Raw genomic sequence first — 16,782 nt, 5'->3', positions numbered from 1 at the left:
AAAAGTGGTATTTTATCTTTAATACAAACTCTAAAAATGCTTTATAAGGAAGAACAAACATGGTGGTGCCTTCCAAGCTTTGTGAATGGAGAAACTGGTGACAAAAGTTAGTCTTACATTGATAGTGTCCTCTCATCTTCTCTTCGACTTTAAAAACACTGGTATTTTGTTGCAGGATTAGAAATACGACTCAAGTACTGCATCATTGCATGTGAATTCCTAAACACATATACTGCACTGGCAGTAGAGTAATAAAATAAGGAATACTTGGGAGCTATATTATTGTTTACTTCAAAGGAATGTTTTTCAGCATTGCAACAATACTGTCTTTGTAAAATATAACAGGATCTCAGGGTTTTGTAGACAGCAGCTTTTAATAATATTCTAATGATAAGTATAGATCTACCTAGGAATTACTGAAAATTCCAAAGTTATTAGCTCAGTTTACTTATATTTCTTTTAGATGGAAAGGTGGCTAACATTAATCTCCTTTTACAGACTCTTATAATAGATTAAGTCTATGGACAATCCAAGATACACATTCAGCATGTTATATAGAGAATAGGACAGGGCTCTACCACTTACAAGCTATATATTTGTAGGCAAATCACTTTAAGCTATTTGCTTATTTTTAGTGAGGCAAGGAAAGACAAGAAGCTTGGACTACATGATTTCTAAGGGTATTTACAATTCTCATGTTCTATGATTTAAAACTCTAAGTTTGATTATCAAAATTCAGGAATGTTTATAATAGAGTTTATTTCATTCATTCATTTAATAAGGAATTAGGGTATGTCTGCTCTGTATTGGACATTAGGATTAGGCTTTCCTCAGTGGGACCAAAGACTACATGGCCTAACTACCCAACTCAATCCCACTTACTAGTAGGAAAGGAACTTGGATTCGTTTAAATTAGTAGTTTTCAAACATCAGCCCACATCAAAATCACCAGGAATGCTTGTAAAAAGAGATTTCTGGGCCCCTCCCACATTCTGACTCAGTAGAGCTGGAACACAATCTGAGAATTTGTGTACCTGTATCTCCTGTATCTCCCAGATGCTGCTGATGCTCTGGCTCAGGGAGCACATTTTGAGAACCACTTATTCAGATAAACAGAAAGATGCTGGAGAGGCCAGGTCCCATATGTGAGGTGTCACCACCCTAAAGGTATTGCTCTTGCCTCTTTTGCACACTTTTCCAACTTTTGCATTTTTGTCTGCCTTGTAACAATATCCACTACCTCTCCTTTGAGAAGCAGTTAAATTCCTAGTCTTTGTGGTTCTGGTGAAATTACTAATTTGAGTGCCCATTTACCCCCAGGGATAGAAATGTAATTCAAACTGAGCTAATCCTATTATTCTATCTCCTCAGGCACATCAACTGGTCTAGGGATAAAAACGTGTCACCAAAGATAAGTAATTGCATAATTCTTCCCTGGAACTTTCTAAACTGAAGGCAGACGGATAACTCCTTCTCTTTGTAAAAGAAACTGAAAGGATATGACCCCACAACTATCAGCAGCTATATGCAAGGAATATATAGGAAGAATGAGGGCAGCAAACAAATGGGAGTTGAAGTGAAAGACTGAAAGAAGGTAATCATAAAATTAAGCACCTGACCTAGTTATACCTGAGGTACACCTGTTCTTCCCAGTTACAAAAGACAACACATTCTTTTTTTACTGCTTAAATTAACTGGTTAGTTGGGTTTCAATTTCTTAGTAGTTAGAAGATTCTAACTAGAATATGGTCCAAAGTTAAGATATGTTCCCCTATAAACAAGGAGATAGAACAGTAGTTCAAAACATGAGTTTTAAAGTCAGCAAACTTGAGTTTAATTCAGCCACTTACCAGTTATATGGCCTTAAGGAAATCACTTAAGGAATTCACTTAAGGTGAAGTTGGAGTTCCTATGGCCAGGATCCTCACTGAACTTAAACCACCTGATGATGTAACTGGCCTGTTGCTGGGCTGCCACTTCCACACCTGTAGGCAATACACTATTATTGCACTATATAGAGAGCTCGGCCCAGTGCTCTGTGCGGAGGCAGAGATGCTAGTGTTCGATCTACCGCCGGAGAACAAGCTGGGTAATAAACCCTTTCACCCCAAGAACGTTTTGCTATCAATTTCTTTGGTCACACTGAATCCATAGCGAACTTGCCTGGGGCTGAAACCCATTGGCAAGACGATCTCTAAACGTTATAGGTTAAGTGGAAATTACATCAGCTATCTCAACATCCTCATAATCATCTTAACAAGATAATGCATGCAATGTACTGACAAAGAACACTCAATGAATAATACTTGTTAATATTACACCACTTATTGAACATTTATCTCCCAAGTACTCTAATTGGTGCCTTACATGATCTTATACTAAGTTCTTTAATTTAGAGCCCAGAATGAATAAATGGATTTTGTAAGCAAAAGCATGAAAGGTATGTTAGATTGGAACAAAGCTTAGTTAGATTGGAACAAAAGCTTAGTCCTTTGGATAAGCTTTAATGTGTTAAAGCAGGCACTCTATATCCCTATAGGTCTTTTTTGTTACCTCTACAGAATTCCCACACCACTGACTTTTTACCTCTAAAGGTACTAAAAAATTCAGTCATACACTGTATTTCTAATCTATATATTTATATTTCCCACTACTACAAAAAGGTACAAACTTTGGGGTAAAATTTCTAAATCTGAATTCCCACCCTGTATTTGCTAGTTAAGTGAGCTCCTGAGCATCAATTCCCTCATCTGTAAATAAGGAAGTCTCTATAAAACTCAATCTTTGAATTTCAATTCAAAACAGGTGATCCTGACAAGTTTTCTCAGCAGACAACTCCAAGCTGACTGATAACTGAAGAATAAAAGTAGGGAGCAGAAAGGCAGGGCTAGAGCAGGTCTAACATAAAACAGGGAGTGGATGTCTTATTAAATGCAAGGGAGATGGTTGCCAAGCAAGCTACCCTAATTTGCCATCAGTCACAGGTTAGAATACTACTTGAAGGCCATGTTACTCCTTGCACTTTTAACAGCGCCAGGTATGGACTGAATTACATTCTCCTCCTCCCCACTCCCCATCCCCACCCACCCACCTCCTATAATTTATGCTGAAGCCCTAATCCCCAGTGCCACGTGTTTGGAGTTAGGGCCTGTGAGGAGGTGATAAGTTAAATGAGGTCATAAGGATAGCGCCCTGATTTGATAGGGCTGGTGCCATTGTAAGAGTAAGAGGCACCAGAGCTAGTTCTCTCTCCCCACCATGCAAGGACATGAGAAAGCAGCCATCTGCAAGCCAGAAAGAGCTCTCACCAGGAACCGGATAGGCTGGCAACTTGATATTGGACTTCCTACCCTCCAGAACTATAAGAAATAAATTCCCGTTTTTAAGCCATCCAATCTATGGTATTTTGTTATAGCAGTCCAAGCAGACTAAGACAAAACCAAAGACAAACCTTACCTGTTTAGGTTGTTAAAAACTGGCATTGAACTCCATCATTTTAGAGGTATGTAGTCCTTAAAGGATTTAATGCTGTCACATGCATTAAAGTTATATAGCACATAATGGTTAAGAAGGCAGGCAGTGAAGTAAAAGACAAAGGAATTCCAAAGAATTTAAAGATAAATTATTAACCTCAGTAAGTGATGTTATTTGCAAAGTTGCTAGATACAAGGTCAATACACATGCACAAATACACATACGCACACACACACACACACACACACATATATATATCTACAACAAACAGAAAATAAATTTCTTTAGGAACTTCATCACAATAGTATGAAAAGTATCAAATAACTAGAAATGAATTAACAAAAATGTAGACCTGCATTCAGAAACTATAAAACATCAATAAGGGGAATTAAAGATGACCTAAATAAATGGAGGACTATTCCATGTACATGTATTGGAAGCTCAGCATTGTAAAGAATCAATTCTCCCCCTAATTATCTCTAGACTCAATGTAATCTGAATCACCATTGCAACAACTTTTTTGTGTGAAAATTCACAAGCTTTTACATAGAAATGCAAAGGGGAAAGAATAACTTTTTAAGAAGAAAAACAAGAAGAGGACATTCTCTACTATATATCAAGGCTTATAAACTAGAGAAATTTAAGATAGTGTGACATTCATGCCAAATATGTAAATATGCCAAAGCAACAGAACAGAGAGCCTAGAAACAAGACCTAGCAATTGATTGTAGTAAATTTTTATATAATAATACAGACACAATTGGAAATCCATGTGGAAAGAAAAAAACAACCCTTACCTCACACTTTGTATAAAAATAAATGTAAAACAATGAAGCTTCAAAGAAGGTAATATAAGAGGATATTTCTTAATTACCACAGGATATGGAAAGATTTCTTAAACAAGAGACTAAAAGCACAAACCTTGGCAAAGGAGGAGAAAGTGGACTACATCAAAATTAAGAACATTTGCTCATCAAAACACACCACTGAGGAAGCGAAAAAGCAAGCCACAGAGATATTTGTAAAAAAGGATATTTGTAATACATATAACTAAAGAGCTTATGACAAAAATATACAAATAATTCCTATAAATCAATAAGAAAAAGAAAATCAAACAGGAAATGGGCAGAGAAATTACCAGTAATGTCTAATGGCTGAAAAACATTATTCATCAGGGAAATACCAATTAAAACCACAATGCAATACCATCCCATATATGCCAGAATTTCTAACATTAAAAAAGACTGCTGATACTTTGTATAAATAAGAATATAGAGCAATGGGACCTCTCATACATGGCTAACTAGTCTGTAAACTTGTACAATCACTTTAGAAAACATTGATGTACAATTATAAAGACAAACAAGTAAGTACTTATCATAAAATCAGATTACTGATTATATTTGGTGATGGGGAAAAGAGAGTAGCAACTGGAATGAAGCCATAGTACTGGTAAGCATAGAAAAATGTCTGCAACTATATACAACAAACTCAACAATGGTCACCTCTGGAGGGGAAGAGAGTTTTGGTTTGGAGATGAATAGGGAAGATTTATTATCTTTTATTTAATACTCTGTATTGTATGAATTCATTTTAATCAGTATATATTAATTTTTATTTTAAAAATAAAGAAGAATTTTAATACAGTACTTAATTGAGTTTTTCCTTTAATTGATTTACCCATTTTGAGATTACTCTACTATTGTAATACTTTATAAAGAATTACTTCATTCTTTGTAATAGTAAAAATGGGACTATTCTCTTAGAACCTCTAAAGAAAAACAAACAAAAACAACCTAGAAATAGCAGATTCTCTACCAGAGTCAGCATCAGCTCATTTTACTAAGATATAAATCTAAAGGAAATGTTCGAGATTAGTAACCTACATAAAGCACTTTAAACAACAAAGACAGTGAAGTTAAAGAGGAAAACCCACCTGGACTATATCCAAAACCATGCCAGCTGAGACTGTTCCGAAACCAGCTAGCAAAAATGGCACAAGTATTTGCAGAGCCATGACACCACTGGATTCCTTTGGTAATTTTTGGTTTGTTTCCACAATGACATCTTCCTCACCATCACTAGACACATCTTCATGTTGCAACATGGCTGTAGCTTCTGAGGTCTCCCTTCCATCACAGTAATTGTAGTTGGCATAGTCGTCATAGTTTGGACTACAGCTTGACAGTGTGTGCCCATCATTGCCGTGAAATGTCTGCTCAGAGAAACTGTGATAGTCCATGTGATGCTCAGATCTGTTATTAAAAGTCTGCGCTGCAGTTGATAATCCATCTTGCCAAATGCCATTTGCTTTTTTGTGCCTGTCTTCCTGGTTTTTCTGGTAAATTACTGGAACCATACTCAACAATAAGTTTAAAAACTTATCAGGCTGAATTATATTTAAGCTTAAAGTCCAGTCTACAAAACCTCCTCCACTACTCGGACCATCATTTGTTTTACTGGTAACAGATCTTCCTTTACTATTAGTCATATTGTCATTGCAAATGACCCTGTACTCTTTAGATCTCAAGTTTTATGAACCACAGCAGATGAATCAGAGCCACACAAATGCTGGTTTAAATTAAGATGCTGACTTCATTTTATAGGAAATAATGTTTCCACTAATAAAAGATGTTTAGAAGTTCCATAAAGGGATTGGATCTGGAAAGAAAAAAATAAAATCATTTTTAAACATCAGATTAACTCTGTATACTTAAGATTTTCTTAGAGAAAGGTATAAAACAAATAGGTTCTTAAACCACTCCTAACACACACACGTAACTGCTTTATGTCATACGACTGCTCTGTACACAGAAATATAGAACAGAGCTATTCTTTGTGCTCAATCTTTGTTTAAAGTGTTTCTTAGCTTGGCATACTTTATGCAAATTAATTCCTATGTAAAGTATTCAACTGTCTCTGAAGTTCTACAGTGGACAAATTTATTAAATAAAGTGATGGCTTCTATTACTATAGAGAGGTCTCCAAATCAGACTGCTACAACCCTTTACATATGTCAGTACACAATAAAAGGTAGGGTATATGGCATTATGTTTTAAACATATTAAAAAATAAATCATGTTATTTTATTTACAACTTAACATATGTTACTTTAATATACACTTGTTACAAAAATATGAAAAGACAATGATAATGTTTGTCATAAAAACACTTGGCAAATATCTTAAATATTGTAAAGGGCATTTATTTCACATATAAAATTAAGTTGGAGTCAGTTTTGTAGTTCTGACATACAAAAAAAGTATTATGATTAAGAAACAAAAGCTTCTACTTCACTGTTCACCTGCAAGTTCACCTTCAATGAACCCATCCTAAATATTTTCAGACAACTAACATTCTGCTGTATTCACTTTTCACAGTCATCCCTTCATTCATAGCTTATATTTAGACAATATTTAAATTTTTTTCTCTCTTTTGGTGTCCCCTTACTCATGCTCAAACACATACTTAGATTGCCTATTAAGCACTGTCCCCAGGGATTGAGAAAGGTTAGGCTTTATTCTAAGGAGTAATATGAGTTTAAATTGAGATTATAAAATCTATGCACAATCAAAATCCCATACCCAAGTATACAGATTTCAGTCAAATACACTTTGAAAAGGAGAACATTAACTGCCTGTTTAAATTTGTATATTCATGTGGAATCACTGGCAAATACTTTAGGCTATGTTTGAAAATGTACAAAGTTTACTGAGATATTTGCTATGCTTTCATTAAATGAATTAATAACATGACTTGCACTAAGTGATTTTATGGGGGATTTTCAAGTGACTTATTCAGGAAATCTTAACACTTCAATTAAGAGAGATGATTTGCTTCTAAAAAATTAAATGTCAAGAAGTGTCAATATACTAATGATATTGACAGTAGGTAAGAGCTTGAGCTCCAAAGTCTAATACTAGACTCATAGACACTGAGAAATGTTGGTGGTTAATGGGGAAGGGGCTGGGTGGGTGGGTGAGGTGGGTGAAGGGGATAAAGGGGCACGAAAGTCTAAATTATAATGTAAGTAATGGGGATAGTAGTACAGCATGGAGAATATAGCCAACAATTCTATTAACATCTTTCTATGTTGACAGTATCTGCATTACTTGAAGGTGAGGATTCAATAACTGTTGAACCACTGTGTTGTATACTTGAAACCAATATAATATTGTATATCAACTACACATTAATAAAAATAATTGCTTTGGCTTAAATTCCAATTTTCACTAGCTGTGGGACCAATGGCTCCTGTGTCTATCTGAAACACTCATTAGGTTGTTGTGAGGATTAAATGACTTAATGTAAAGTGCTTAGAATAGTATATTGTGCCTTCAATAAATTAGCTTAATTATTATCATCATTATTCATCATTATTATTGTATATATTTATAAAAAGCTCAAAGCCAAACTGTCTGCCTCTTTCTGCCCTAAGGAGTTATAAAATACCATACCATACAATCACAAAAATGTTACACATTGCTGTATTGAAGCCCTGGCTTGTAATTTTCAGATCAACTGTTCCAATTTTGTCTAAAAAATTCAACTCAAGTTTAATACTTACATTTTATACAACTTACCCATCCTACTTTTAATGAAACTGTCAGCATGCTATAAAGCATTATATGTATATATATATATATTACTAAACAGTACAGGTCTTCAGGAAACCACAGTGTTTTAAAATGAAAGCTGGAATAGGAAGTAGCTCTAATACTGCTGTGAAATTTAATATCATATGTAATGGAATTTTTAATTTTAGAAAGATAACTATATAACATTTTACAATTTACAAATAAAACAGACTGCCTTAAACCATACCATAAGGTTTATTCTGGACTAGAGAACTAAGTCTACTCAATCAGAATGTGAAGCATTTGATAGACTCCATCATGAGTCTGCCTGGGGTTATTTTGAAACCCTACAATCTAGAAATGCTAAAGTACAGAGTTTTCTACCTTTTTAAAAAAAAGAGAATTAGAATGCTTCTATAAAAATGTTTTAGTACTTTTTATCTAAAAGATAGAGCAAAGTGGCAGATACCATGAAGAAAATAGCAGGCTGGGCTTTGAACTCTAAGGCTACCTATTAATTTTGCTTTCTTGATCTTAGATATAACAGTCTGCTTTGAGTCCCAGAAGAACACACTGGATAATGATGAAAAAAAATTTTTCACCACTAACCATTCCTTTGGCTGTATTACTTTCCTATACTGTTTATTCTTACCTTACCAGAAATGGGAATAGCTTATCAAAAGCCACTCTCAGACTTAAAAAAAATCACTTCCTCAATGGCCTAGAGTCTAAATCATAAGTCCTCCAAAATATTTAAAAACTTAAACATAAAGGAAAGAACAATCACTCATTCTATAGAACATCAATATCACTTAAAGAAAAAAGAATAGACTTCATTTTTATGTATTTCTCATATAATATTTTTTAAAAACCCAGAAGATAGACATGTTCATACATTACTGTGTAGGAAACTGATTCCCAGAGAGGTTAAGGAATATGCCCAGGTTATAAAGTTAGTAAGATGGAGACACAGGACTTGAGTTCACCACTTTCTGATCAACAAGCTAATGATAAGGAAGCCCTGACAGGCATTCTATGTGTTACGATCCTTCTACACTGTGTAAGTAGCTATGGGGGATGAGGATTACAGAATCAACGTGCTTCTGGTGCTCACTCCCAACTCAGCTCATACCCAACACTGGAGTCCAGTAAATTGGATTCAAGTTATTTTTTAACATAGTTGATTGCTCAAGAATGAAAACACCTCCCTCCCAAGTCTCATTCCTAAGTTCACAGGTGAACTCTCTACCCTATCTTCTATTACTCAATTAATAAATGAACAAATATTTACTGCAGACCCAGAAATGTAGCCACATCATAAAATGCCCTTGTTATAAGTGCCATATGATAATGTAGAAGAGATCACTCCTATCTTTATACCTGCTGCCCAAATGCTCTTACATGATAATACACTATTGTACTTATTTACATGAAGGTTGTCCTTTACCATACAAGCTTGATAGAAAATTCTGCATATTCCCCATTAGTATTAGTCAAAATGCAGGTGTTCTCTAAATAGATGTTGAAAGAAGGAATGAATGAAATGATGATATGAACATTAAAGAACATGTAAGATATAGAGAGATGGGGAAAAAGGAAGGTGGAGCGCATTCTAACAAGGTGACACTGGTAACTGGCATAAAACTGGGGAAATGGACAGACAGGTCGGAGTAGAAGATTCATGTAACCAAGTAGCAAAATGGTAAACTGGGGAAGATCTGAAATTCCTGAGTAGGGGGCTTGGGGCTTCATTTTCTAAATTAGGTCCATTGTTTTTAAAGATTTATTTTCATGCAAAATTCTGTAAGTTAAACCCTGTGTGAAATCCCAAAATATAAAACAGGTAGTACAGGTTGAAACACCCTGGTTTCTACCCACTCAGTCTGCACCTACCTAACTTGAGAAGACCCGGAAGCCCCTCCTTGAGAAGTCTGAAAACCACTGGGTTAGAAAAAAGTCTGCAAGGATAGGTACCAAAGCGCTCAGGGCATTGACCCTGGAGAATCAGGTTGGCCTATGCTTGGAGGTAGGGTAAGGAAGGACTTGAAATACCATTTTCACTTTTTAAATCCTGCGTATTTTTTTCTTACTTGAGCTTTTGTATATATTCAGTACTGTTTACTTTTTAGTTTAAGAAGTAATAAGTAAAAAGCATTGCTCTAAAACAGAACTTTTAACAGTTCAATTTCTTCAAGTGGATTGCCACATTTAAATGAATCACTTCTTATAGTAGGCCATTTTCTCAACTAAATTACATTGCAATGAAAATGAACAATATTCTGCATGATACTCTCCCATATTTACTTAGGATAAATTCACGTAAGTGAACATTTTCAATTTAAGTTCTACAATGCATTGCTTAAAATAGGACTCCGTAGAACATAAAAATATAAAATTCAATGAGTCTTTTTTAAAAGTCATCCTGTATTAGCAAAATTTTATTCTAGCATTCATGTTTAAGATATGTAAAATCTAATTTACAAAACTAATTAGCAAAGTTTCCATATTTCAGAAACAAATTACAGAGCAATTTGAATCAGAACTGGAAATCCACCTTTCATGAATTTTTCATAATTTCTCTTGCCTCTTATCAAAACCATACATTGAATTTTTCCTTCACAGTTGGGTTTCACAACCTAATTCTATGACATCACAGTACCGTGACAGTACAGTCATTCTCAGGCAACAAACTGATGTCATCAAATCCTTGTTTGTAAGTTCTTTGGGATATATGGATGCTCTATTTTTACTTCGAAGGTCAAAATCTATTTTCTGTTGCCTTTCCATTAAGCTCCTATGATTGATACATTTTAATCTAATTTGTTTATCTGCAGCCATCCTTGTAAAACTGCCTTTTGGTGAGTGCTCAGGGAATGTCTATCTGTCCAAAGAAAATATAAATGCTGCTGAATTGCCTCCTCCTATGAACAATCTGTCATTGCTCTGTACTCCTTGGGAGTAAACAACCCTAAATCAGAAGTTGGTTATTCTTTATCTTATCTCTACTACTGTTTTAATATAATGTTAGAGTACTTTTTAAAAAGTGTCTTTTTAATACTAAGGATATATAGACTCTACCAAGAAAGATTTGCTTAGTCCCAGCTGGGTACAAGGCACTAAGCTAAATGCCAGAAATCTAACATGAACAAGATGGCAGCAAGGTCTGCTCTCATAGATTTTTCTGTCTTGATGCACAGGTACTTAGGCAGATAAAGGATATTTATGAAATGGAAGATTCCAGTACTAACAAGCAGTGGAGAGATTCTTTAGAAAAAATAGATTGGAATCAATTTTGGAATACCTTTAACACTGGGCCAAGGATTTTTAAGTTTATATTCTAGTAGAGAAATATTAGGCACACAAAGGGGTCTTTAAAAAACATGAGTGTAATCAGGTCCTTATTAAAACTTTTCAGTGGCTTCTGAGGCCCTCTAAGATAAATTCAAAATCTTTAATAAGCTTAATTAAATCCTGCATCATCATTGCCATCTACCCAAGACCTTTGGGGCTGTGTCACACTGGACTTTTTCTCTTTCTTCTATTGAGAGGTCTGCAAACTTTATACATCACCATCTAGTAAGAATCTATGTGTGACACATTCTTATTTTCTTTTATTTCTTTTTACAAGCGTGCAGGTCACAACCCACTAAATAGATTTTACAATCTATTGGTAGATGCTTAGGTGCCTGCAGTTTGAAAAACACTACTTTAGTATACTGCACTCTCTCACTTCTTGGCCTTTCCACATTCTTTTTACCTGAAGCATTTTTCTCATTCTCACTCTTCCCTTTTTCCTGGCTACTTCCTAATCTATTTTGTGACCTTTGCTCTTAAATATCACTCTTAGATTAGTTTCCCCCCCTCCATGGTCCCAAAGTACTCTATGCTTGCCAACATTTATTGTGCTTTACTATAATTATACTTGTACTGGTTGTCTTTCTAGGCTGTCAGTTCCATGGGAGCGAGGACCCATTCTTGTTCACTGCTGAAAAGCCCAGTTATCTATTACTTATCAGACACTTGGTAAATATTTGGGGAAAGAAACAAGTAAGGAAACTGACTTGAATAATCTATATTTTAAGCACACAATGAAATGATCACCCATTGAAAAACTGTTAAAAGGTTAGCTATTTCCAAGGAAAACATGTTCTCAATTCCAATTTTATAAATGGTGGTTAAGTTCCTAGGCCAGCCTACAAAACACTGTTACCCATAGCACACAACTGGTCAGAGGATGGCTGCCTATTTCTCTCTGTAATGACAACAGAAGTTTCACTTCTTTAAGTAGGAAAAAACAGGATTGAAGAGGCACTTTTTTTTCTATCATATCAGTAGTTCCTCCTATGGAAAGTGATTTCTTTAATGGCTAAAATAGGGATAAAGGTCAATACTCCAGATGGGCGCCACCCATGAGCTCTCACTGGCTCTTGGACTTGCGTGCCTTCAAGGAGAGAAAGTTTTCCTTTCCATTCCAACTGCTCCGAGATAAACTCCCTGAGACAGGACTTTCCCTGCCTGCAGGGTAGACCCGCAGTTTTTAGGTACTACAGTTTCAGTTCAGTAGGTAAATTAAGAAAGAACAGAGCAAACGTGGGTCCAGGCAAAGTTCTCCAATCCAGCTTTTAAAACTAAACATTTTTATAGTATTCTAATGCTCATCTGGCTTCTTTAATCTGAACTCAACTTCATGAGAATCTGGGGAAAGAAGGCGGTATAATTAGCACATTGAAAAACTTCAACATGGACAACAGTAATTCCAGTCTGATTTCTGCATCCAAGCAAGGTGGAGAAAAAAGGGCAGAGGAATAAAATGAAGGGTATTTCTTTCACTTCAACTATTTAGAATTTTTCTTGGGCAAAAATGCCTAATTAAGTTGAATCTGTCTTCATATCCCACACCCTTCTCTTCCAAATTGTTTCTCATGGTTGCTTTTCTTTTCTCATCTTCCAGACCCCTTATGCTGTCCAAAGATCTCCATTTTCAACACCCACACTTTTAGAAATAGAGCAAGTTTTGCCAAACCTCCAAAATGTTCCGTGATCCCACATGACTTACCTTTCCTTTCCCTCCTCAAGTCAAAACTCCCATTTAAATTCATTCACATTAAGACAGAATAACTGACAGCCCTAGCCTTTGAACCCACTGGAGATGTATTTTTTAATTTTACACACACACACACACACACACACACACACACACACACATTTTAAAACTAAAGAAACCTAACTACAGTAATTTCAGAGAAAAGATGAGAGGGGCCTAGAAGTCTACCATAAAGGAGGCAGGTCTGCTCTGACCAGCCTTTCCCCAGTATCATGTACCCTAAGTTGTTCGCACTTTTCATTGCCCCTGACTTCCAGTCCTTTTCAGTAAGTGACACTAAAAACTTGGCCAATTTGGGAAAGCATTTGTAGCTACAGGATATTTACACATCCATTGGGTAAGTCAGTAACAATCAATATTAAGTTGAGTAAGTTATATTTTCAGTATGTTTGATAATCATTCCATTAGCTAAAACAAGAACAGACACTCAGGTTATATATTAAAATTATTAGCCTCATTCTGCCAGTGAGGTCATGAGGCATAAAAGGATTAAATAATGTTTCTACTGTTTTATAGTTTCATAGTAGAAGAGCAGAATGGGGCTGCTCTTCACATACTTTTGGTCAGTTGCTTATCCATTAATACCATGTGGAAATCTTTTATTTTCTAGAATATTTCTGAAACGTGGTAGAATACTTTGAACACCCATATTAGAATAACAGAAAAATGAACTGGAATTCCTGAGAGGCAGGTGTCATGTATTTTTCAGTGGTTTTTGCTATGAAAGACCTGAGGCTAATGCTGAGTTTGTGTGTACTCAGAAATTAACCACAAAATAACATAGCAGCATTCATTCATCTGTTAAGTGACTCTTAACTTCAGTGCCATCAAAAATATTTATTTTCACTTACATCAAGTATAACTGTAAAAAAACTACACAAACTTAGGAAAACAAGATCTTCCACTTTACCTGAGAAGCTAAGCATATGAAATTTTAACTGAATAATAATAATTTTTTATTAGTTTGCTTAGCTAGCCACTGACATAAATTATTTGTAATTACAGCGATAACTGGGACTTTTTTTCTTACCAAGCATAGACTATGCCAACTGTGTGTGGTCTCTCTTGACTGTTTATAACACATCTTTTGTGGCTTTTCTCAAGACAACCAGAAAAGGGAAAGGGGTAGTAAGATGCCCAAGAATTGACAGATAGGCTATTCTGAGAGACTTGAATAACACTCACTCAACTTTCCCCATGTAGAAGCAGTATGTTGCTTGGTATCAGGCTGGTTGGGTTTAGCCAGGGCCAGCCTCCAAACTTAGAATTTTTTTCCTATAAATTAGCCATATAACGCAACAATAAAAACACAAACAACCAATTAAAATATGGGCAAAGGATTTGACTAGGCATTTCTCCAAAGAAGATATATAAAAGGCCAATAGTACATGAAAAGATGCTCAACATGATTAGTCCTTAGGGAAATGCAAATCAGTATCACTTCACATCTACTAGGGTGGCTATAACAAAAATCAGACAATAAACAGTAAGTGTTGGTGAATATGTGAAGAAATTGGAACTCTCATACACTGGTCTGTGGGAATGTAAAAGGGGGCAGCTATTTTGTAAAGGTTTGGCAATTCCTCAAAAAGTTAAACATATACACCCAAAGAGAAATAAAAGTGTATGCCCACATAAAAATTGTACACAAATGTTTATAGCAGCATTAATCACAATGGCTCAAAAGTGGAAATACCCTTAATGCCCATCAACTGATGAATGGAGAAACAAAATGTGATATTGTGGTTCCAATAGAGTGGAATACTATCCAGCCCTAAAAAAGTATAAAGTACTGGTACATGCCACAGCATGGATGAACCTTGAGAACATTATGCTACCTAAAGAAGCCAGACGCAAAAGCCACATATTGTGTGATTCCGTGTATATGAAATTTCCAGAATAGGCAAAACCACAGAGAAAGTAAATCAGTGCTTACCAGGAGATGGGGTACGGGGGGAATGAGGAGACATTACTAATAGTACAGGGTTTCATTTTGACGTGATGAAAAAGTTCTGGATGGTGGTGATAGCTGTAAAACTTTGTGAATACACTAAAAGGCACACTTTAAAAGGACGGATTTTTTGGTGTGTGAAGTATATCTCAATTAAAAAACCCACAAAGGCTCATTTACAGAAATTACATGTATGTTCATGTTATAAATAGGTAACATTTACATGCAGATTACATATAAATGTAATCTCCCTGTAAATGAGCGTTTGGGTTTTTTTGTTGAGATCTATTTCATATATATAAAGAACGGAGTGGACGAACGCGGTGACACAGGGAAAGTGCCGAGCCCTGGGGCAGCGGCTCCACCCGTGCGCACCCTCCCCGCCCCTTGGCCACCACGCGCTGCCGGGCCCACCCCAGGGCCGGGCCCACCCACCCGCGGCCGGCGCCCCGGGCCAGCCTCCATCCCGCGGCGCGGCGGGCCGGGCTCGGGCGCTGCCCGCGGGCCGGAGGGGACAGGGTAGCTCGGCCGGGGTGCGCGGCCGCGGGGTCCCGAGCCCGTGTCCCACGCCACCTCCCTCCAGTACCTGTGATGCGCCCGAACCCGGCGCCGCGGCCACAGCCGAGACTTTCTCTCCATATCACCTGCCCCGGAGCGCGGCGGCGGCGGCGGCCGCTGTGTGAAGAGGGCGCCCGCCTCCTCAGACCCGACAGCGGCAAGGGGAGGAGATGGAAGGGCATTCACCTCGGTCCCCAGGCAGCGGCGGCGGCGGCTGCCCCTGGCCCGCGGCCCCTTCCTGCTCGCGCGCCTCTTCGCGCCCCGCGGCCTCGCGCTGACAGCCCCAAGCCGGCGCCCGCGGCCGGTTCGCTCCCTGGCGCGCGGCCGCCCCGCCCACGCGCGGCCGTCCCGCGCACGCGCAACCGCGCCGCCCCCCCGGGGAAGCGAGCGCCTGGTGATGTGGCCGCCGGGGCGGCGACCGGGCGCGAGCGCCGCCCCTCCCGGACCCTTGGCCTCACCCTGACGGACGTCGGCAGGGACCAGACCGAGCAGACGAGCGAAGGGATTATTAGGGGACCTACCCTGGAGAGGAGGGCTGTGGCCTTTCTCGGCAGCCAGCTGCATCTCAACCGACCCACGCACAGCCAATCGCCGGCAGCTTCTAGGTCCGAACCCCCAAATCTATGACTCGTGATTTCTGTTCTCAGACCGGGGGCCTCCTGGCAGGCTGGGTTCGTGTTACCTTTCCGCAGACTATGATTAAAACCAAGGCATCTGTAACTCTGTGCGTGCCTTAACGCAGAGCGGCGCAGAATGGGCCGTGGGGGCGCCGAGGTCGAAGACGGAAAGGATGGACAGTAAGGGGGTGAGGTGGGGAGTAGCTCCCAGCACCCTCCCTCTGGGAGAGGAGGTGTGGAAGCAAAGTGCACGGGTGCAATGGAGGCCCTAGGGTGCCAGACTTTTCAAGAATGCCCACACTTGTTTTGAAATCTAGGTAAAAGTGAGCCAGAGTTTGCAATATAAAACCAAGGACTCATTTATGTTATTTAAGAACTGTTTGTTGGATATATGACCCAGGTAATGGGTTATGCTTGGGGCCAGGGATATTCCAGTGAACAAAAACAAAGGTGTCAGTTCTCAGGTACTTATTCTGAGAGACTTATTTTTAAAATTACTCG

General features: G+C 37.9%; 1 protein-coding gene across 5 annotated transcripts in view; it reads right to left on the bottom strand.

The window, feature by feature from the left end:
- Positions 1-16,782, bottom strand: part of SLC41A2 (solute carrier family 41 member 2) — a 206,358-nt gene that overhangs the window by 86,295 nt on the left and 103,281 nt on the right. The window contains exons 1-2 of one of the 5 annotated variants that reach the window (XM_057486451.1): positions 15,693-15,862; positions 5,411-6,135 (exon numbers count right to left, since the gene is read on the bottom strand). In XM_057486451.1, the coding sequence (XP_057342434.1) occupies positions 5,411-5,965 (555 nt within the window). In that variant the 5' untranslated portion in view covers positions 5,966-6,135; positions 15,693-15,862. Of the gene's footprint in view, positions 1-5,410; positions 6,136-15,692; positions 15,863-16,782 lie in introns of those variants that run through there. The other 4 variants (XM_036891307.2, XM_036891308.2, XM_036891305.2 and 1 more) reach the window with 4 other exon arrangements.

The sequence above is a fragment of the Manis pentadactyla genome, chromosome 10 (genome assembly GCF_030020395.1).
Source record: "Manis pentadactyla isolate mManPen7 chromosome 10, mManPen7.hap1, whole genome shotgun sequence".
Lineage (NCBI taxonomy): Eukaryota > Metazoa > Chordata > Mammalia > Pholidota > Manidae > Manis > Manis pentadactyla.
This window is presented reverse-complemented; position numbering and strand designations above follow the sequence as displayed.